The sequence below is a fragment of the Caretta caretta genome, chromosome 27 (genome assembly GCF_965140235.1).
Source record: "Caretta caretta isolate rCarCar2 chromosome 27, rCarCar1.hap1, whole genome shotgun sequence".
Lineage (NCBI taxonomy): Eukaryota > Metazoa > Chordata > Testudines > Cheloniidae > Caretta > Caretta caretta.
This window is the reverse complement of record NC_134232.1, coordinates 9,741,697-9,764,470: the sequence shown is the minus strand read 5'-3', so window position 1 is coordinate 9,764,470 and position 22,774 is coordinate 9,741,697. Positions and strand designations below refer to the sequence as shown.

Below are 22,774 nucleotides of genomic sequence, written 5' to 3'. Positions count from 1 at the left end.
AGCAGGCTGGGGACTGGATGGGCCATGGAGAGTTAGGAGCCTCCACACCTTTGAGGCTTGGGGCCTGAGCTCCCGGGGAAAGGCAGGACAATGCGGGGCCATGATCTGGGGAGAGGAGACGTGGGTCTCCAGGGTTGTCAGTCTGGCACCTTTCACCAGTACCAAACACGCTTCCTAATAACAAAACCCTTAATTTCCTGGGTTTTTAAAAGCTTGGTGCTGCAGCTGCAGAGGGCTCTTGAATCTCCTCTTGTTCCAGTCGGGTAACAGCCACGTACAGCTAAAGAAGTTGCCTGCACTAGGACACGACAGAGCCCCAAGTTTTTGTCCTGCCGCAGCTCCTGCCTTTGGCCAGTTTGCATTGCCACCAGTAGCTCTGTTTAGAGGGGGACGCGATATAGTCTATAGGTCGGTGTAGGAGCAACGGTATCATCCGTTGCAGGAGCAGGGGAACGCAGCTGCGGCAAAGATGGAACCAGGAGCTTCCAAAGCTGCTGCAGCTTGAGCTAAAAAGCCACGGCTGCCTAGTCGGGGCAGTAACAGACTCCTATCCTCTGCGGATCAGCACAGGCCTGTAGCACTTGCTCCCCAGGGGGTTACCCACACACTGATCTCTCACTCGCGCTCTCTCTCTGCTCCATTGCAGGTGTGACCTACTCGGACACCGTCAGCGCCACGGAGGCATGCAAGCCATGCACAGAGTGCGTGGGCCTGCAGAGCATGTCGGCTCCCTGCGTGGAGTCGGACGACGCCGTCTGCAAATGCGCCTACGGCTACTACCAGGACGAGGGGAGTGGGCAGTGCAAGGAATGCGAGATCTGCGAGGTGGGCTACGGCCTGATGTTCCCGTGCGGGGACACTCAGAACACCGTCTGCGAGGAGTGCCCCGACGGGACCTTCTCCGATGAAGCCAACCACATGGACCCCTGCCTGCCCTGCACCATCTGTGAGGAGAACGAGGTCATGATCAAGGAGTGCACCCCGATATCCGATGCCGAGTGCAGAGGTAATGGATCCCTGCATCCCTGTTCTGTGGAGCGTGGATCATGGTCGTTCAGATTAACACTTTAGGACCAAATCCAGCCCCATTAAAGGGCAATGGGAGTTTGGCCCTTAACTTCCTTGGGTTCACGATTTGTCCCTTAGTGACTTTCAGGTCAAAGGACTAAGTCACCCAGCACACCTTCCATTCCTACCTCTCAAAGCATTTTATCAAGGGTAGGTCAGGAGCATTAGCATCACCTTACTGAAGGGGAAACTGAGGCACAAGGAGGGTGAAGTTATACGTTGATGGTCACACAAGGAGCCAGTGTCAAAATTCGAGGACCCAGGAGTCCTGGCTCCCAGCCCCCTGCTTTGATTATGACACCGCTCAAACAGCTGAGCAAAGAACCCAGGAGTCCTTACTCCCAGTCCCAGCCCCTAGACAATGTGGCCTCCAAGCAAATCGGGACCACCTCTGCTCCCCACCTTTCTGGGATGTAATGGTAAAGCAGGATGTGCAGGGTTTGATTGTTCCATATGGTTCCACCTGTCCCTCCAGACAGATCTGGCTTCCCCAGCAAGGTCGCCGTGCCAATATAGAAACAGATCCCAGATGAGCAATGGAACCAGCCACGATGTTCTCTGACTCACGGCCTTGGCGGCTGTCCCTCCAAGTCAGAGAGAGCTCCGCCTCCCGCATGCTCCACCACCGAGCCCACCCCAGCTGCTTCCCGCATCAGAGGCAGGGGAATGGGCGTACGGAAGCTTTTTCATATGGAAATTCTTTGGCAGCCAATCTTTGTTCACCTGGGAGGCCCAGGGATTAGATCAGGGGAGTGTAAGCCTGGCCAACTCCCGTAGCGTCTTTGTGCCTCGGTTTCCCCTTGTGGATAAAGGGGATAATGGTGCTGCATCCAGCTGGTTATGGTGCTTTGGGATCCTCCAGTGAAAGGTACTATAAATGCAAAGCACTATCTGTCTCGGCTGTATTCCCGGGGCTGATACTGATCATCCATCAGCTTAATTCACTGCTGAACATGATGATTAAAGCTGCTACACACAGTAGAGAAAGCAACGTGGATCCTAGGCGGGGGCCACTGGAACGCCTGGGGTCAGAGTGCTGGTTCTAGACAGTGGTGTCGTACACATCAGGGTAATAAAGCAGCAGCCCCCAAGGCTAGCAGGAAAATCAAGGATGCAATACTGTCTTGGTTGCAGCCCTGGGCATTTCAGGGGTTTGACACTTAGTGGGCAGATTCCAGAAAAGCCAGCACATGTTCTAACCATGTGGCTTTGCGTCTGCTGCTTCAAGCTCCCAGGTGGCTTGCAAACATCTGCCCTGCACTGGTGGTTGGTCTGGTGTGTTTCCAAGGGGTCTATGACTTCCCGGCAATGGCAGCCTCTTGGCTCCAAGGTGAAGCCCGGCTCATGTGGGGAGGGATATGCCCAGAGGTCTCTGCTGGCCGTGTTTAAAAATAATCGGCCTGCCTGGTAGGTACAGGAACCTGGAGCAAAGGGCCGACGTTTAATAGCTTCAGACGCTTTGTTTGTGGCAGTTGGAGCCTGGCAGTCCTGGCCTTCTGTAAAATGGAATTTGGCAGCCGGCGGGTCCCTAATGGGAATTAATTGAGGCGTTTCGTCGCTGACAGGCGTAGGGACTGCACTTCCCCAGGAGCGCTAGTGTGCTTCATTTTGGGGGTGTGGAGTGGACCCAGACCTTCTCTGAGTTTCCTATGGCACAGGGGAGCTTGGGGCCTGGGCCCGGTGTACGATAACCCTGCCTGTTTTCAGAGCAATATGTGCCCTATGGGCTGCCCAGAGGCTGAAATCCCACCCCCGTGCAGAGAGCCGGCACCAGACCTAGGTATCATGCAGGACTTCAGTGCGGCTTCAGCCTCATGCACAGGGGTTGGAATTTCACCCAGTGCAGGGACTGTAATTGTCCCTTGCCTGTGCATGCGGATGTAGGGGTGGGGGAAGTCCCCTGATTCCTGCTCTCCCTACCCCCCTGCCTTGCACAAGGCCCAGGGACAACCTCTCCCTAAAATCCTACAGCAGCCCCGTCTAGTGCAGGGCCTGCTGGCTCCAATGAGGCTCTGTGCCTGGCAGAACCAGGCCTGTTGGCACGTGGGATCAGTGACTGAGTTTCACGAGGACTCTCTGCTTCCTGAGGCTCCGCTGTGCCACCCCACAGGAGGGGTGGCGGGGCCAGGCTGCATTTTGCTGGGGAATTGTGTTTAAGAAGAGGGAAATAAGGAAATCGGGAGTGGGGGACAATGGTTCAATTTTCCCCTGGGATCAAATCTCAGGATGAGGAAACAGGCCAGGGTGGGTGAGACAGAGCAAATCCACACAGCCCTGCAGGGAATGGCAAGCTCTGGCCTGCTGGCTACAGTCCTTCTGCTCCGTCGCTGCTTCTTCTAATGTCCGTGTTGAGTTCAGGACCTGGAGTGTCATGTCAGTGGGATCCGGGATAGGGACTGAGCTCTAGGGTAAGGAACAAGCCCTCGGGGCCAGCTGGGGATCAGCTGTAATGTCAGCTTGGGACTTTGCCTCAGCCCCCTCAAAGGTTTTAAGCTCCTCACTTCCACCGAGGCACTCTGGGCAGAGAAGGGGTAGGCTCGGGCCTGGGAAGTTTATGGTCCAGTGTAACCCACCGGTGGGTGTGAGCTGCCAGTCCCAGGTCCCAGAAGAGGTGAGTCTGGTATAGCCCTAGCTAAGGCGTGTGGACTTACACTACAGCAGCTTATGGGGTTTGTTTTTTTAGCTCTGGAGGTTCCTGGTTCAATCCCCTAGGGTGCCAGCCAATCCAAATTACATGCAGATTAGCAGTGTAATAGTTTACACAAAATGTCACCTGTGTAGGGAAGGGACTCCTTTGTTAGAGGATCAGATTCTGTCATCTGGCAGTAACCCCCTGTTCCCCAAAGCTGAGTCCTCTGCTGCCCCAGCCATGCTGATGACACTTCACAGCGAGGCCCTGGTCCCCAGGGGATTTCCCAAAAGGGGCAGCCCTTTATTTAGAAAGCTCATTAGCAGGATGAATGGCATGATCGGCTGGTGGCAGGGGTGGGGGAGGGCACCAGTTTCCTCCTTTGGTTGGAGACGTAGTTATTTGCCCTGCCTGGAGCACAGAAGTAGAGAAGAGACCATTGTGCCATGGGCGTCTCTGATTCACCGCTGCAAGGCAGGGGGAGTTCTGGGCAGTCCTTTCTGGCTGATCCCTTTACAGGGTTGAATAAATGGAGCCAGAAGTCAAGGCACAAAGGGTGGGCTTTGTTAGCCGGATTTTATGCTTGGGGGCACAAGGGGCGGGATCAGAGCCCAGCAGAAAATAGCCAGGAAGGCCTCCCCAAGGCTTGCTCTGAAAAGGCGGCATGGGTTGGCACAGGAGCCGTCTGTTCCAGCCCAGCTGAGGGCGGTGTGCGGAGTGGGGGGGCTGCCAGTTGCTACAAGCCGTTCTTCTGAGCCAGGAGCAATCGCCAGCCTGAGAAACTACCTCCGGATCTGGGTTTGCTCTTGGGCCAGGCCCCGCGTGGCACTCTAGTTAGCCTGTTCCTATGGCAGGGGTCGGTGCCTCGACAGGCTCCATGGCCCTGCTTGCGCCGTGGTTCTGGAGGGGATGGCAGAGGGGCCTGTGTGCGCATTCAGATGGGCAGGGTTTTTTTCCAAAGGTTCTGGACAGGCATCACTCCTGGAGCAAGGGTTCATCTGCAGTGTGTTTCTGACACGGCTATCGGAGGGCAGTGTGGCACGGGCGCGCTCTGAGCTGGGCATGGCAGAGCAGGAACTCAGGCAGTTTCCAGAAGGGGACTGCTGAGGTCTGTCCTGATTTAGAGTGGACGAGCAGCCTAGAGTGAAAGATACCAAAGGTCTAGAGCTACGGGCGGCATCATGGAACATTCCAGATGTCGGCCTTAGAACCCCAGGCTGCAGCGTGGACCATTCCAACTGCTGGTGCTAGAACCCCAGGCCGCAGCGTGGACCATTCCAACTGCTGGTGCTAGAACCCCAGGCTGCAGCGTGGACCATTCCAACTGCTGGTGCTAGAACCCCAGGCTGCAGCGTGGACCATTCCAACTGCTGGTGCTAGAACCCCAGGCCGCAGCGTGGACCATTCCAACTGCTGGTGCTAGAACCCCAGGCCGCGGCGTGGACCATTCCAACTGCTGGTGCTAGAACCCCAGGCCGCGGCGTGGACCATTCCAACTGCTGGTGCTAGAACCCCAGGCCGCGGCGTGGACCATTCCAACTGCTGGTGCTAGAACCCCAGGCCGCAGCGTGGACCATTCCAACTGCTGGTGCTAGAACCCCAGGCCGCAGCGTGGACCATTCCAACTGCTGGTGCTAGAACCCCAGGCCGCAGCGTGGACCATTCTAACTGCTGGTGCTAGAACCCCAGGCCGCAGCGTGGACCATTCCAACTGCTGGTGCTAGAACCCCAGGCTGCAGTGTGGAACATTCCAACTGCTGGTGCTAGAACCCCAGGCTGCGGCGTGGACCATTCCAACTGCTGGTGCTAGAACCCCAGGCCGCGGCGTGGACGATTCCAACTGCTGGTGCTAGAACCCCAGGCCGCGGCGTGGACCATTCCAACTGCTGGTGCTAGAACCCCAGGCCGCGGCGTGGACCATTCCAACTGCTGGTGCTAGAACCCCAGGCCGCAGCGTGGACCATTCCAACTGCTGGTGCTAGAACCCCAGGCTGCCGCGTGGACCATTCCAACTGCTGGTGCTAGAACCCCAGGCCACAGCGTGGAACATTCCAGCTGCTGGTGCTGGAACCTCAGGCTGCCGCGTGGACCATTCCAGCTGCTGGTGCTGGAACCCCAGGCTGCCGCGTGGACCATTCCAACTGCTGGTGCTAGAACCCCAGGCCGCGGCGTGGACGATTCCAACTGCTGGTGCTAGAACCCCAGGCCACAGCGTGGAACATTCCAACTGCTGGTGCTAGAACCCCAGGCCGCGGCATGGACCATTCCAACTGCTGGTGCTAGAACCCCAGGCCGCGGCGTGGACCATTCCAACTGCTGGTGCTAGAACCCCAGGCCGCGGCGTGGACCATTCCAACTGCTGGTGCTAGAACCCCAGGCCGCGGCGTGGACCATTCCAACTGCTGGTGCTAGAACCCCAGGCCGCGGCGTGGACCATTCCAACTGCTGGTGCTAGAACCCCACGCCGCAGCGTGGAACATTCCAACTGCTGGTGCTAGAACCCCAGGCCGCGGCGTGGACCATTCCAACTGCTGGTGCTAGAACCCCACGCCGCAGCGTGGAACATTCCAACTGCTGGTGCTAGAACCCCAGGCCGCGGCGTGGACCATTCCAACTGCTGGTGCTAGAACCCCAGGCCGCGGCGTGGACCATTCCAACTGCTGGTGCTAGAACCCCAGGCTGCCGCGTGGACCATTCCAACTGCTGGTGCTGGAACCCCAGGCTGCCGCGTGGACCATTCCAACTGCTGGTGCTAGAACCCCAGGCCGCGGCGTGGACGATTCCAACTGCTGGTGCTAGAACCCCACGCCGCAGCGTGGAACATTCCAACTGCTGGTGCTAGAACCCCAGGCCGCGGCGTGGACCATTCCAACTGCTGGTGCTAGAACCCCAGGCCGCAGCGTGGACCATTCCAACTGCTGGTGCTAGAACCCCAGGCCGCAGCGTGGACCATTCCAACTGCTGTGGCTAGAACCCCAGGCCGCAGCGTGGACCATTCTAACTGCTGGTGCTAGAACCCCAGGCCGCAGCGTGGACCATTCCAACTGCTGGTGCTAGAACCCCAGGCTGCAGTGTGGAACATTCCAACTGCTGGTGCTAGAACCCCAGGCTGCGGCGTGGACCATTCCAACTGCTGGTGCTAGAACCCCAGGCCGCGGCGTGGACGATTCCAACTGCTGGTGCTAGAACCCCAGGCCGCGGCGTGGACCATTCCAACTGCTGGTGCTAGAACCCCAGGCCGCAGCGTGGACCATTCCAACTGCTGGTGCTAGAACCCCAGGCTGCCGCGTGGACCATTCCAACTGCTGGTGCTAGAACCCCAGGCCACAGCGTGGAACATTCCAGCTGCTGGTGCTGGAACCCCAGGCTGCCGCGTGGACGATTCCAACTGCTGGTGCTAGAACCCCAGGCTGCCGCGTGGACCATTCCAACTGCTGGTGCTAGAACCCCAGGCCGCGGCGTGGACGATTCCAACTGCTGGTGCTAGAACCCCAGGCCGCGGCGTGGACGATTCCAACTGCTGGTGCTAGAACCCCAGGCCGCGGCGTGGACGGTTCCAACTGCTGGTGCTAGAACCCCAGGCCGCGGCGTGGACCATTCCAACTGCTGGTGCTAGAACCCCAGGCTGCCGCGTGGAACATCCCAGCTGCTGGCGCTCGAGCCCGCAGCCTGCAGCCTGGACCATTCCAAATGTCAGTGCTAGAGCCAGAAGGTGGATCACTCCCTACTCGCGTAGCGGGCAGCGTGAAAAGCCAGGTCATCAGGCAATGGAGAAAGCAGCAGATTTGGGAGGGTAGGTGGCACCAGGGAGAGTTAAAACTGAAGCCGAAGCATCAGCTCAGCGGTCACGCTCTCCTGGCAATGGGATGCTGTAAGCGTCAGAGACGGTTTCTTGCTAGAGACTATAAAATCACAGGCCCCCAGGCCTTGCCTTCGCCTGTCCTGCTCTCCCCCCCGCCACCTTTCATAACCTCCCTGTGACTTTTCCTGCCTTTTCCCCAGCAACAAATGGGTAGGACCCTCCCTGCTTCACAGGCACAAGATGAGACACATTTTCTTCACCAGGCATGCCTAGGTGCGGTTCTTGGCTGAAGACGGGGAACCAGCCAATAGGCAAACATTTTCCTCCCCTCCGGAGCTGAAAGGACAGGGTGTGTCCCAGAGCAACGGGGCATGCATGGAGGCTAGGAGCGTCTGGGCACAGAGGGGAAGAGAACAAACTGGGAACGCCGCTGCTCACTGACTCTTAGTGACTCGTGCCATTGAGCTGGAGGGAGGGAATCCAGGTGAAACAGGAACACCTCGATGTTAGCAAGGGACGACCCTAGCTCCATGCCTGACTCCATGCATGTTGCTGAGACGGGTGGCAGTCCTGTGTTTGCCGTGCAATAGCTGTGTCTACAGGCTGCATAGCACAATATTCCCGTGTATTAAAATCAATGTGACAGTGAGCCCTAATTGAGGTTGGGGCCCCATTATGCTAGGCCCTGTACAGACCCAGAGTAAGAGACTCCTTGCCCCGATGAGCTAAGGGTCTGATCTGCAAAGGTATTTAGGCACCTAACTCCCATGGATTTCAGTGGGGAGTTAAGCACATAACAGCTTTGAGGCCTACAGCCTAAATAGACAAGGAAGACAGAAGAAATGGTATTATCCCCATCATACAGATGGGGAGCTGAGGCACAGAGAGAGGGGCTCAAGTTCACAAAGGACAGTCTGAGACGGGGTAGGAACTGAACCCCTCTCTCGAGTCTTGGACCACTATCCATAAGCCCATCCTTCCTGTGCAGGATAAGGAGACGTACATGCACAGTGCAGCACCCCGGCAACGTGGGGCTTCCATTGCCTGGGTGGAGCTGATCCACCGAACAGCTCCGCGGGTCAGTTATTGCTGCTGCCACCCAGCCGGGCTCTGGGCGGAAAGTAGGGCTGAGAGGAGGAACAGCAGAAAGAACGTCTCTCACCTCAGGCTCCGATCTAGTCAGATTTCATCAGCAAAGCAGGGTCGGTCCAGGCCAGCACTGCGGTGAGAAATCGCGCAGGGAAAAGCCTGGCCGTTCGCGATAATCACACGTGCTGTGGGCACATCTGCCAGGAGTAGGAGATGGGATGTTACCCCGTGTTCCGGCAAACCTCCAGTGGCAGGCACAGAAGTTTAATCTCCTGCCCTTGCAGGATTGCTCCCGACAGCATCTTCTAGTGAGTCATCCTGCCTAGATGTCTATATCTCCGGGGATGGAGCGTCCATTGGAAGACTCTCACCCAGTCACATAGATCCCACTGTTGAGGGTGTTTCTCTTGATATTTATCCTGCATCATATTACTTTTTTTTTTAAACCATCCCCTTATTTCTAGTTACAACTTCTTGGACCATTCTCTTTGATATTGAAATAGTTGTGGCTTTAGGTGGCCTGTCCCACCTTAGTTATTACTTATTCAAGAGACATGTGTTTGGATGAGTATAATCTGATACCCTAAATTCCTTCTCTGGGTTCCCCTGGCAATGGATATTCTTGGTTCCTCTCGTCCATAAATTGTAGGCTAGTATTGTTGTACGTAGCCAGCTCTGAGGAAGGGACTGAAGGTCCGGAACAAAATCCATTTTTGCCATAGACGATTTGTAAAAAGAATTCATTCTGAGAGGTAATGTGAGGAAAATTGGCAGATCTGATTTCTATTCCCAGCTCTGCCACTTACCTGCTGGGTGACCTTTGGCAAGCCACTTCCTCTTTCTCCTTTGGCATGTCTCTTTAGATGTAAGCTCCTTGGGGCAGGGACTGTCTCTTATTAAGTGTCTGTGCGCTGCCCTGCAGTGGGGGGCTCTCGCCTCAAGGCAACTGAAATACAAATAATAAGAAGAACATAAGAGCATAAGAACGGCCACACTGGTTCAGAGCAAAGGTTCATCTAACCCAGAATCCTGTCTTCTGACAGTGGCCAGTGCCAGGTGCCCCAGAGGGAATGAACCGACCAGGGAACCATCCAGTGATCCATCCCCTGTCGCCCATTCCCAGCTTATGGCAAACAGAGGCTAAGGACACCATCCCTGCCCATCCTGGCTAATAGCCATTGATGGACCGATCCTCCAGGAACTTTATCTAGTTCTTTTTTTAACCCTGTTATAGTCTTGGCCTTCACAACATCATCTGGCAGGGAGTTCCACAGGTTGCCTCTGCGATGTGTGAAGAAACACTTCCTTGTGTTTGTTTTACATCGTCTGCCTATTCATTTCACTGGATGACCCCCCTAGTTCTGAGCCTGAACCAAGGTTAATTTTAGGTATGTTTGAGGTTGGAGCTGAACGCTTTTCAGGCCACTAAAAAGCGGCCTCATCTCAGTGATGAGCGAACAGCTTCCTGTGCACATGCTATACGGCGATGGCCATTGGACGAACTGTGCTCCATAGACTGTCCCACACTCTTGCTAAGAATCCGCACTGCTCCGCGCGTTCTGTTAGACCTTCCGACTGCTTGCTTCTTCACCGCATTCAGCCTTCCTCAGTGGTGACCCTTCCCTAGGAGGGAAGCGATCAGGTTACTGCAAACTGTGCTCAAATGATCATCACAGCTGCCTGCCCTGCTTTTGATCTCTTCCTTGACGTGCTTCCCCCCTTGCCTAGCTTCATCTACACGGTCTGCAGTCCCCAAAGCTCTAATTGCTGCTGTCTGATCCTAGTACATCCAAGTGGGATGCATCTGCTTTGCTGATGAGTGTTGGTATTTGACAGCAGCACTGCGTTTCTGAAACCCTTTGCCCTTTTCGATTTGGTTGGTGCTCCAAATTTCACGCCCTTTAGAGAATGACAGGTCAAAGCCCCACAGTCCTTGACCATCAGGAAAAAAGCCTCCAATAAACAAATACTGGTAAAGAGCAAAGGGCAAAGATGGCTCTGAGCTGGCTCCAGACAGGGTCAGCCGTCCCAGGGTGGAGAAAGGGTATGGAAAAGATTCAGCGCTCTCTGGAATTTCATGCCAGCATACAAAGGCTGCTACCTGCAGGGATATGTGACGCTGGCCTGCTGGAGCTAATGAGACGGACTAATGAGAAGGAGGAATGGGAGACACAATTCACACCGAGGGTGTGCCATGTTTAGGGTTGGCAGACAGGGGTTAGAGATGGGTTCTGGCTGCAGAATTCGGGGTGGGGGGGTTAGGCTGTGGGCTTCCCGTGTGAGCCCACCTCTGCCAGGAAGTCCCGACAGTCTTTGGGCAGGTTTAGTTACCCCTGAGATAAAGGAAAGGAGGACTTGTGGCACCTTAGAGACTAACCAATTTATTTGAACATTGGCTACTCTCATTTTGAGCCCCACTAGAGAGAGTCAACAGTGGGGACTGTGCAGTAGCTGTTTTCATAGCGCTCACCCGTCCAAGTGCCATGGTGTGGAGAGATGGCTAACCCTGTTAAGGGTGCCAGAGGGGTGTGTCTGTGTGAGGAGGGGCGGGGCCTCGTCTTGGCTCCTCCCCCTGGGAGCCAGCACGGCTTCACTGGGCGTGTGCTGGCTACAGCCTCCCAAAGGGTGGCAAGTCTCACTGCCCGGCGCCTCTGGAGGCGTTATGTCTCGCCTCCCCCTTCCCTAGGGTGCCTAGACTAGTCGCAGCCATTACTGAGAGCTCGAGAGGCGAAAGGGAGGCGGGGTGAATTGCTAACTCGTTTTTATTCCCCTTGGCAGATCTTCACCCGCGCTGGACCCCAACCCTGCTGAGCTCTGGCAGCCCCGTGCCGTTCACCAAAGACCCGTACGATACAAAAGGCATTGCCAGCACTCTAGCAGATACAGTCACCACCGTCCTGGGTAGCTCCCAGCCAGTCGTGAGCCGCGGCCCTGCCGATAACCTCATCCCTGTCTACTGCTCCGTCCTGGCAGCCGTGGTGGCGGGGCTAGTGGCCTACATTGCTTTCAAAAGGTAGGCAGGGGCCAATGTCCTGATGGATTCTAGGAACGGAGGGAGGGCTCCAGGAGTGGGGGAGGCTGCCGGCCTCAGACTGAGGCCCAGGGCCATTACTGCCGCATCGGGCAGCTTTCTCTAGCAGCATCTGGCCGTCTTGGGACCTTTGGTGATAATGGAGTTATCAGGTTTGGCGGTTTACTCCAATTTACACTTCGCACTGGTATAAATGACAGCACCGGAGGGGCACATTTGGGAGTTGGGCACTCGTCTTCTATGGAAGGCCAAGGGGAGTTGGGCACTCACATGCCCTGTAGTGCAGAGCAATGGAGAATTGGGCCCTATATGGTCTCTCTCACCTATCTTGTTCTTTCTTTAGCTCGCTCATTTCCCTTTGGGGGGTGCTTGTAACTCCGACACATTCTGCAACTGCATCACTTTCAGTGTCTTGCACCCTCTCACCCGCTTTGTGCTGGGAGTTGCACCTGGTGCCTATGCAGGTTGCAGCTGGTTCAGTGTTTGAACAGAGGCTACGATTTCTCCACATACCAACGTGCTGGAAATAATCCCTAATCACTGTTATTCCCAGGGAGGAGGCTGAATTCTCTGCTAAGAAAACTCCCATTGACTAATCAGTGATGCCAGCAGAGGTGCACCCCCCCCCAAAGACATTCCCATGTGCACACCCACAAGCGTGTTCACACATGCACCCCACACGGTTCATATGTGCATATTCTCACCCAACTACCTGTGTGTACCGAGTCACTGCATTCACATTCAGTTGCATGTCTGCACACAATCCCATGTGCCTTTGCATATCGCTCGGTGCAGTGATTCACACATACACACAGGCCCACATGCTGTTTCACAGGCATTTCCACGTGCACACCAAAGCATATAAACACATGCATTTACGTGCGTGGACCCCCGGTTTGACGTGCATTTATATGAGCCCACACAATCACAGATGTATTATTGATCAGAATGCAGCCATTTGATTAGCTCTACACTCGTGGTCCATCATTAAAAACATTAAAGAGCTCAAATCATAGACCTGTAAGACTGGAAGGGACCTCAAGAGGTCTTCTAGTCCAGTCCCCTGCAGTCAAGGCAGGACAACCTTATGACCAGCCTCAGCCAAGTTTATTGTCTAAAGACAAAGTCGTACGATACAGAAAGGATGTTTATGTACCGCCCCCTCTGGGAAGCTGCTTCTCGCAGCAAGTGCTTACACAGTGGGTTTGCTTCTAAGATTGTGCCCCCCCAAACTAGCTATTTTTATAGTACACCCATTTACAAATTAAAAGCATTCAATAAGACACCCAAGATTAAAATTCACCCATCAGCATTTTTACTTGTTTGTCCTGGTACCAGGGTGTGCCCCTTAGCTCCTTTTGAACAAAGCACTCCATTCCATGCCATGAAAACAGTCTCTACTTTGTACCAGAGCAGAGCACTCATGTCTCTTGATTTTGACAGGATTTATGCTGTATCTAGCTTTGCAAGGTATTGTGGGAGATATTGCGAGTGGGCAAGCCTGACCCTAATACAACTCAGTGCTAACATTCATATATAATGTAATGTATATGATATTAATATGATGGATACTACATAATACAGTATGCAATACGTATCACCTATACATTGGCTAACAGTATGCACACAGTCCCATACGTGCACAGACTCCAGTGCATAAATGCACGCAGACTGGTTTTCATGTTCGTTAAAAAAATATTTGTATGTCTAAAGGAAAGTTTATGTTTACAGGAAACGCAGGTCTCCGGTGGTGCAAATTGGCACTGAATTCAGTGGAGCGGTGCCACTTTACACTGTTGGAGAGTTTGGCCTAACGACATCAGGAGCAATGCAGTAATTCTCCCCTGAAGGACGAATGCTGGCTTTTTAGTCAGCCTGGCTAAACCTAGGCCGCCAAGCAAACTAAACCAGTCCTGTCCTAATCACAGTGGACTCATGCAGCCTGACTCAGTGGCCACACTCACCTCTGTAACACTACTGATTTCAGTGGAAGAGCTAGCCCTATGCTTAAAAGTTGGATCGGCCTAGCTACATCCCTCAGGGCTGTGAAACATTTTGTGCCCTGTGCGACGTAGCGTAGACTGTAGATGTGGATAGGTTGGCAGAAGAATCCTTCCGTTGACCTAAGTACCACCTCTCGGAGAGGTGTATTAACTACATCGTGGGACAAACCCACACAGGAAGTGTCTACGCTATCGCGTAGGAAGTGTCTACACTACGGCACTATGGCTGCAGCCTGGTCACTGTGCCGTTGGGAGTGTAGCCATACCCTTGATCCTCATTTATCCCTAGCTGAGACTTAAATGGCAAGCCCTTTGAGGCAAGGACAGTCTCTTTGTTCTGGGATTGTACAGCACCTAGCACCCTGTAGGGGGTCTTGATCCGTTACTAGGGCTCCTAGGTGTGACTGCAATACATCCTAGTAATCAGTATCAGGATGCTGGAGCCTGGATCTCTAAGGACGGCGGGTCTGGCTCTCTGCTGCTTTGCCCTCGTATCAACATTTATACCAGCAGTGCCAAGGCAGACAGGGCACAGAGGGGCAGGACAGGGAGAATGAGGCTCTGTGACTCTGGCTGACTTCCAATAAGATCCAGGTAAGAGGCTGGCGGATGTGGCTGGATTGGCTGTTTCATTCCTCTCCGCTGGTCCCTTCTGCAGGTGGAACAGCTGCAAACAGAACAAACAGGGCGCCAACAACCGCCCTGTGAACCAGACCCCCTCTCCGGAAGGAGAGAAGCTTCACAGCGACAGCGGGATCTCCGTGGACAGCCAGAGCCTTCACGACCAACAGCCACCGACACAGACCGCACAGGTGCAGGGTAAGGTTTATCCACCAAGCCGGGCGAGGGTGGGACCGGGGCTAGGCGAAGTCTGCAGTTCAGGGCTGGGGCGCACTGGTGGAGCTGGGAGGGTCAGACATGGTGTTGTGGGGAAGGGGAGCTGCGGGTCAGGATTGGGGTAGGAGTGGCTGGACAGGTTGGGACAGAGGGGAGCCCAGGACTGGAACAGTGGGGTGATGCTGCAAGCCCAGACTGGGGAAATAATACACAGGAGGGTACAGGCCATAGGCATCCCCCGGTTTGTCTTGGGAAGCTGCCCGCCCCCCAATCCTGGGACTCTCCTGGGCTTTCTGACCCCTTCTGGTTCAGCTTCATCTCCCAAAGGCTGCAGTCACCCTGCTCTGTTCCTTCTCTTCCCTGCACAGCTCTGAAAGGAGACGGGAACCTCTACACCAGCCTGCCTCCTAACAAGCAAGAGGAGGTGGAGAAGCTGCTCAACAGCTCCCCCGAGGACACCTGGCGTCATCTGGCGGGGGAGCTGGGCTACAAGGAGGATCACATAGACTCCTTCACGCAGGAGGAGTGCCCTGTCCGGGCCCTGCTCTCCGACTGGTCCAGCAAGGACAGCGCCACCATGGACGCCCTGTATTCCGCCCTGCGCCGAATCCAGCGGGGAGACATTGTGGAGAGCTTGTACAGCGAGTCGACCGCCACGTCGCCGGTGTGAAGGGTGGAGTGGGAGAGGCGCTCCCCAGCCAGCCCCTCTGCGACCCCACAGAGATACCAGCCGGCAAGAAGATGTGAAGGAAATGGGGTTCCAGCCTGGGCCCCCTGCTATTTACGAACAATCCTGTATGCACTGACCTCTTATTTTCAGTATTGTCCCCTTTTTTCTATCCCCCTTTCTCCGGCAGACAGGCTGATGCGAAAGCAGAAGGGATATAGCCAAGGCAAACGGGAGCTGTGGCCTCCTTCAGTCTGGCTGGGACCTAGGAGTGCTTGACGGCTTCGGCACATCCTGTGTGAGCAGAACAATCTCTTGTGCCCCCCCATCCCGAACCCCAACAACACTTCTTCAGTAGCTGCAACAATGACCGCGTTTGCTCTCTCAGGTCTCTCCTCTTTCTTTCTCTGTCTGCTTCGTTCCCCCTCTTCCACTCCCCCTCTGAGGATCTTCCTCTACCCCACCCCCCACAATATCCACCCCTTCCTATTTGCCCCAGATCACCAGTTACTCCCCCTTTGAATTGCATCTGCCAAGCCAGGAAGGATGGACCCAGCTGAATTCAGAGAGAAGAGGGTGGATTTCAAGGCTAATGGTTGAGTGAAGATGTTATTAACAGGGAATTGGGAGGGAGGGTGGGGAGCAGAGGGATATCATTAGAAGGAGCTACCCAAGGATGCATCATGGGGGAAAAAAGGGCTCCCTCCATAGAAACACACATTTGTGCCTCTGCACTGTCTTTGGGAGCGGTGAGGGGCGGGAGGACTTTGTTTCCAGCAGGCAAAATCTACACTGTGAATCATGAAACATACAGCGTGCATGTTGGAGACAGAGATCCCCATGCCTCCACAACATGCACATGCCTCAGGCTTGGAAGAGTTTGCCTTGGTCATTAGCAGCCAGGCTGCCTGACACATTAAGAAACAATCTAGTCACCTGTGGAATAATGTCGTTTGCCCGCCTTGGATGCTCAGCGGTCAATAGCCAGCACCTTCCCAGGCACTGATCTCTCCAAGGCAGACATCACCCTTGTTAGAGCCACCAAATTCTAGTGGAGAATAGCAAACGGCTAATGGTGCCTGGAAAAACAGGAAACAATTGCCATCCATCACGCTGCAAGCCCGGTGCTGCCATGGAGATCTGGGCCAGCTGCAAGGCCCCTGACTCAAGCTGTCATCCCAGACCCATCATGTATTGTACTGGTGAGACACTAGGAGAAAGGCTCTGTGCCCTTCCTCGGACCAGTGATCCACCCACTGTGGGCTATAACGTAATCACGCTGCTGCATTAGCGGCCGACGAGCAAGGGGAAAGTGGGTCTGGGCGATGTTAGTGATGGAGTTGATTCTATTCTATATGGGCTCATAGACTGTGATCATTACCGCAGTATCTGAGCTGGTACGGATAAGGCTCGAAAGGGTCGGAGGGTGATTTGGAAGAGCGCCCAGAAGCTCAGCTGTCTTCACTGTATTATCTGAACCTCTCGGTCTCTGCAAAGCTGGAGACATCCCAAGAACAGGCTCCTTTGGGTATTTTGAGGCTTCCAGGGAAGACCCGGGTGGTAGAGAGGCAGCTGCAGCAACCTGTCTAAAGGAACAGGGCGTGGGGGAGTGTGTTCAATGGAGTTTTTCCCAGGCTCGGAAATGGGTTTGGGGGAAAGATGGTGTTGGAGGCGGGGGAAAGATGGGTGAAAATGGGTTTGGGGGAAAGATGGTGTTGGAGGCACATCAAAAAATCTGGCAAAAGAAATTCAGTTCAGGTCGAAATATTTCGTTTCGATCATTTTGAAGCATTTTGTTTTAATTTTGACCATTTGAAGGTTTTTTTTTAATGGGGGGGGGTACTAGAATTAGCTTAATTTTTTAAGCAAAAAGCTACTTTGAACTGGAAAACTATGATTTTTCATGTTGAAAATGTCAAAATAAAACATTGACAATTTTGACACCCTCCCCCCCCCAATTTGGGGTAGGAAACTTTTGTCAAAATTGACCCTTTCCTGCAAAAAAAAAAAAAGTTTCCATTTCAAAAAATCAGCGTTTTCCAGTGGAGAAAAAAAGTTTCTTTGGAAAATTCCTCACCCGCTCTACTATTCAATGCAAGTAAGAATCCGGCCTCAAATGTCTCCAGTTCTAGAATATACCCTGCTTCTGCCCTCACAACACAGGATCAAATCTCATTTGACTGGTAGCTAGTGAAGAATTGTAGCAGAACTGGGGTGGGAAGGGGAGCCCCTCACCCTTCCTCCTTTTCTGCCTCTGGTCTGGCCTCTTCCTCCAGTCCTCAAGCCAGCAAGTCCACGGCGTATATGCATAGAGCTGCTAATTCATTAACGGCCTGACTCTAGTCTCCTTGCTCAGACAGCATTGCCTTGGAAAGCAGTGGGAGCGCTGTCAGAGGAAGGAGGTCAAGAACAGGGCCTGCAGTAGCTGAGTTTTGGTGATGGTCATGAGTTCACAGATGAAATGAAGTCTATGGGCCACGTTCATCTCTGCTCCAATTCTGGGGGGGCTCCAAAGGGGCCGAACTTGTCCCTGAAAAGGGAAATCTGAGAGACTGAGCTACGTAAGTGAAGGACCTGCTGTTTGCCTCCCAGCTCCGCCAGAAACCTTGTTATTAAATGAGGAAGAAGGGGGGAAAAAAACCAAATGAGACAACTAAGAATTAATTGTAAATAATATTGTCTTGTTTTACTCACTGCTAAATGTTTCTAAGTGTGAAGTGGATTACAGTGCTGAAGAGCAGGAGACCTTGGCTTTCTCATCAAGGGCTTCTGTTCAACGCTGCCTTAGCATGGGGTCTAGCTGTTACCCGTTCTTCCACAAAGCTATGATAAGTGTTATAACCAGTGCCATTCAGTGCCAATGAACTGACTGGCCTCTCAGCGTCTTCCTGATGGACAGCGTTGTGGCAAAGATCCGTTTGCTCATGGCTCTGTGTTGCAGGTTGAATTTTATATTACCAGCCTTGTATTTGTTACAATAACCTTGATTCTGGCCTTACAGAGGGAAATTGACATATGCACACTTTTTTTTTTTTTAACAATGATGATGATGATGATGGTAGTGTTGAATGGCCATGCGAAACTGACGAAAGCAGAGAGATTAGGTCCAGGATGAAACTTCAGGCCTTTTTAAAGGGACAGGTTGAAATTTTCAAAGGTACCCATAGTTATTAGATGGCACCCAAATCCCACTGAATGTCAGTGGAAGTTGAGCACTTAACTCCTTTAAGTGCTATAAATTTCACCCATTATGCTTTAAAATATGGGGCTGGGGGAGTTGCTAAGAATTGGGCTTCTCGAACAGGATTTACAAAAATGTCCAGCTACCATCATACTTTTGATTGATTTAGGAGTACATGCCCTTTCAGTGGGGCTTGAGCTTCTAGGTCACCTAAGATGCTTTGGAAAACCAGACACCCATGATGACCATATGTAGGCATGTAATTAAATGGCCTGATTTAGGGGTGAGCACTCAGCAAGCAGCTCCCTATGAGGTCAGTGAGAGAAGAGCACCTCTGAAAATCAGGCCACTTAACCAGGTGCCAAAATATGGACTTAGGAACGGATCATTTAGACCCCCGTTTCCGAAAAATGTTGCCCATTTAGATGTATATTTTTTTAAGTTTTAGAAAACTTAATATGAGTAGAAATGTCCCAAATATTTTAAGCCAAAAAAAAAATGACAATGGAAACGGGAGGGATTGGATCAAAACCTTCCTGCTTTGGCGCTGAAAATGTAAACACAATGGCTATGGTTTTCAGACGTGACTAGTGACTTCAGGTACCCAAGTGAGGGCACCTTAAAAAGGGGGCTGATTTTCAGAGGGTGGGTGCTCGGCTCTTTCTGAAAATCAAGCCCCTTTAAGGTGTCCCCAGATAACAAGCCACTTGCAAAATGCTTGGCCAGCAGCATTGGGCTAATGCATGAGAAGCAAAAACTGAAACTTACCCATCTAGGTCAAACTGGGAGAAAGATAAACAAGCAATGAAAGACGAGAAACAATAAAAAAGGCACATTTGAGTCAGACGGATGTTATCTTTAACCATCTATATGGTGTTGTTAGTAATGCAGGCAAGGGATTTTTTAAAAATATGTTAATAGTGACCTTACCACTCATTTTTTGTATGCAGGCATTGAAGCATCATATAAGAAATCAGGTATTCTTCACAGGCCCCAGGGGTGCTTAGATATTGTACATGGAGAAACAGCTTTAATTTTTGAGTTGCCTTATATATGTGGAAGGTGATCGTAGTCGTAACATCCCTGTGTTGTGTTCCAGACAAAAATGCCTTGCAGAGAACTCTGAAAAGCAAATTCATAGATACTACAGTCAGAAGGGACCATTATGATCATCTAGTCTGACCTCAGGCCACAGAATCTGCAGACTCACAGCTATGTTGTCAAGCTGGTTTACATTTTTCGAACTATTGGTTCCCACCGGAAGATGAGGTTTTCCTCAAAACTGAAAGTTATCCCAGGAAAATTTAGTTTTTTCGGTGAAATTTTATTTTCATTTTCAAGGGAAATTTCGGAACAAAAATATTCATTTAGCTTCATTTGAGATGGCAATTTTTGTTTCCATTGCTGAAAACCGAAACAAATTGAAAATTTCTATGAGCATCAAAAGGAACATTTGTATTTGAATTGGAATGAAATAGACATTCTCAGGTTTTGCTTTAAAATTTCCTGCAAAACATTGGAACGAAACTTTAGCTGAAGATTTTCAACCAGCTCCAATATTTTGGATTCTCTCCATTTTTGAAGCGCACGGAAACTTGCATGAGAACAGGATTAGATTGGGGTTTTGGCTGGGATTTGCAAAGTACACACTGAAAGTCAGTGGAAGAAGTCTGAGGTACTTATGACAGGTTTCAGAGTAGCAGTCGTGTTAGTCTGTATTCACAAAAAGAAAAGGAGGACTTGTGGCACCTTAGAGACTAACCAATTTATTTCAGCATAAGCTTTCATGAGCTACAGCTCACTTCATTGAAAGTTTATGCTCAAATAAATTGGTTAGTCTCTAAGGTGCCACAAGTACTCCTTTTCTTTTTGAGGTACTTATATTGTTCCCATCACTGTGGTATCTGTGCAGGGATGGTGTCCCTAGCCTCTGTTTGCCAGAAGCTGGGAATAGGCGACAGGGGATGGATCACTTGATGGTTACCTGGTCTGTTCATTCCCTCTGGGGCACCTGGCACTGGCCACTGTCGGAAGACGGGATACTGGGCTAGATGGACCCTTGGTCTGACCCAGTAGGGCCATTCTTATGTTCTTATCTGATCACCTCCCACTCTTTAAGGCAGGGAAGTGCTATTATTCCCACTTTACAGATGGGGAAAGTGAGATCCGGGGAGAATAAATGACTTGTGTCAAATCAGAGAGAAAGTTTATGGAAGAACAGGGGAAATAAACCCAGCTCTCCTGTGCTGCAGGTTAGCATTTTTCCATCCTGCTCCCCCTGCAACCACACAGACCCTGTGCTATTTCTCTCTGAGGAGTCATGTATATGTTCTGATGGCTAAGGAGGACTCTACGAGTTAATGTTCTTCCAGCTTCTTAAAAAAGAAGTTACTCAGTACCACAAAGCAATATTTGATCATATTATTTGCACTGTGAATCCTAAAAGCAGAGAACAGAACAAAAGCATCCTCGTTAATCACAGATCTCCAAATAATTCACCCCCCGTAAATCCTTAGGAGTCACACGGGAGAAACATTGTGTTCCTTCCCTTCGGGGTGAAAGGGTTAATTTAAAGCAAGGCTCGCATTTCCTTCCCAACCCACCTGCAAAAGCCTGGCCCTTGCAGGAAGAGAGGACAAAAAAAAATAAATGGCCTGCCAAGCAAGTCAGCGAGGGTCATCTGCTCAGGGGCGGCCTGCCTGCAGTGGGAACAAGGGAGAACTCAGGGGTTATTTAGGGCACAGTGTGGGAACAAGGAAAGATCCGGCCTGCTCTGCAAAGAGAGCAGGAAAGGATGGGGCAGCTAGAGAGCCTGGCCGAAGAGGTGGGGCTGGGGAATCTCTAGTGGAGGAGGGGAAGAGAGACTGTGAGGTGTAAGGGATGCCTCCCTGATATGGAGAAAGGCTCAGGGAGCATTGTGGCATCAGGAAGTGGGGGAGATGGCGTCTGTGTGAGGGGGAAGGCTCAATGCAGCGTGATGGCTCCAGTGGGCATGGGAGGACGGGCACTTTGGCAGGGAGGGATTCAGCAGTGGTAGCCACGGCGGCTCCTGCTTGAGTAACAGCCTCCATCTCACCCAGCAAACTATAGTCCTCTGCTTGCCCCATCCCAGTGGGACACAGTGAAAGTGTCAGAGGCAGAAGCAGGGGAGGGGGGTGTCAGGAGGAGAAGGAGGCTCAGTGGAGGATGAATTTTTAAGCCCTGAAGAGTCTGTGTTCATGCCAATCTCTCTGTAGACCAGGCAGAAAGACCCATTCAAAGAAAGAACCATTTCCACAAGGCATCAAATGCTGATGGCCTTAGCTGGCAACTGCGCATGCAAAACCCACCAGTTTGGAGAATTTGTTCCAGACTCTGAGCCCAGCCACCCTGGCGTAAATCCCAGTGCAGTCCAGTGGAGTTCGCCTGAATGTGCAAATCCACTGACATTGGGACGACTCTGGATTTATGGCCCGTCTACACACAGAAGTGGCACTGGTTTAATTAAAATCCATTTCAAAGCTGAGCTGTTTTCGTGGCTATAGTGTAAACATACCCTCAGCTCAGCTTAAACCTGGCTTCCAGTTTTACTTGCGTTGTTAAATTTACTGGTAAAAATTAAACCGCTACACATTAGATTTAAACAGATTGATGAGCGGCCACATTTGGTTTTTGCACAACTTAAACTAAATCGGTTTAAAGTCACGCTTTCATTTAACCGGGTGCAATTCAGTGTGCAGAGCAGTAGCTCCTGAGCTCATAAATCTCTTTCTTATTGCCAGAGCAATATTGCTAAGTGCTCAGGTCCTAATGGCCATGTAGGAGAAGCCCCTTGGTGCATCACCAAATTCCATGCTGACGCGAGAAGCGTTCAGTATGCAAAGAAGGACTTAGGGACACTTCACCTTCCTGTTCTGAGACAAAAGTACCAAGGGAAAAAATAAGCCAAAGTTAATGATCTTGGAGATTTTTGTTGCTTTTTATAATGTTTTGTTGTACAAAGACAGCACGTTCCTCTTGTTAATACCTGTTATTATCCCGGCCCCTCGGGTTTCTCTGTAATAGGAGTAATGCCAATTAGAAATTCTTACAATGAATAAATATTCCTGTAATTCAACCACCCAGTTAGTCCTTTTGCTGTGATTGGTGTCAGCAGTGGGCGTTTGGGTGGATGGCTGACATGGCCCAGGATCAAAAGGTTGTGTTTGTATGTCCATGAATGAACATGTGCTTGTGTGGGCAAGTAGCCGGGTGTATTGTTCAGCCGTGAATAAGCAGCATACAGTGCTGGTGTGTCGTGGATGTATTTAGTGTGGGATTGCTTTTGCCTTCACTGGCATGTGATCGTGTAGTTGTGATTGTTAGCATGCACGTGTGAGTACGTTGGTGTTTCACACTGTGTGTGTGTAGGCGTGTGTCCTCACGTGTGTGTCGCACAGGAATTTGGGACTGTGTGTATGTGCTTGCTGGACTTTGTGTTCGTGTTGC

The 22,774-nt window shown here is 52.0% G+C and overlaps 1 protein-coding gene across 1 annotated transcript in view; it reads left to right on the top strand.

Annotated features, from left to right (window-relative positions):
* The window catches only part of NGFR (nerve growth factor receptor), a 44,222-nt gene extending 21,819 nt beyond the window's left edge, over window positions 1-22,403 (top strand). The window contains exons 3-6 of the mRNA XM_048830339.2: window positions 647-1,006; window positions 11,367-11,601; window positions 14,281-14,441; window positions 14,828-22,403. Of these exons, the coding sequence (XP_048686296.1) occupies window positions 647-1,006; window positions 11,367-11,601; window positions 14,281-14,441; window positions 14,828-15,129 (1,058 nt within the window). The 3' untranslated portion in view covers window positions 15,130-22,403. The remainder of the gene's footprint in view (window positions 1-646; window positions 1,007-11,366; window positions 11,602-14,280; window positions 14,442-14,827) is intronic.
* The last annotated feature ends 371 nt before the right edge of the window (window positions 22,404-22,774 follow it).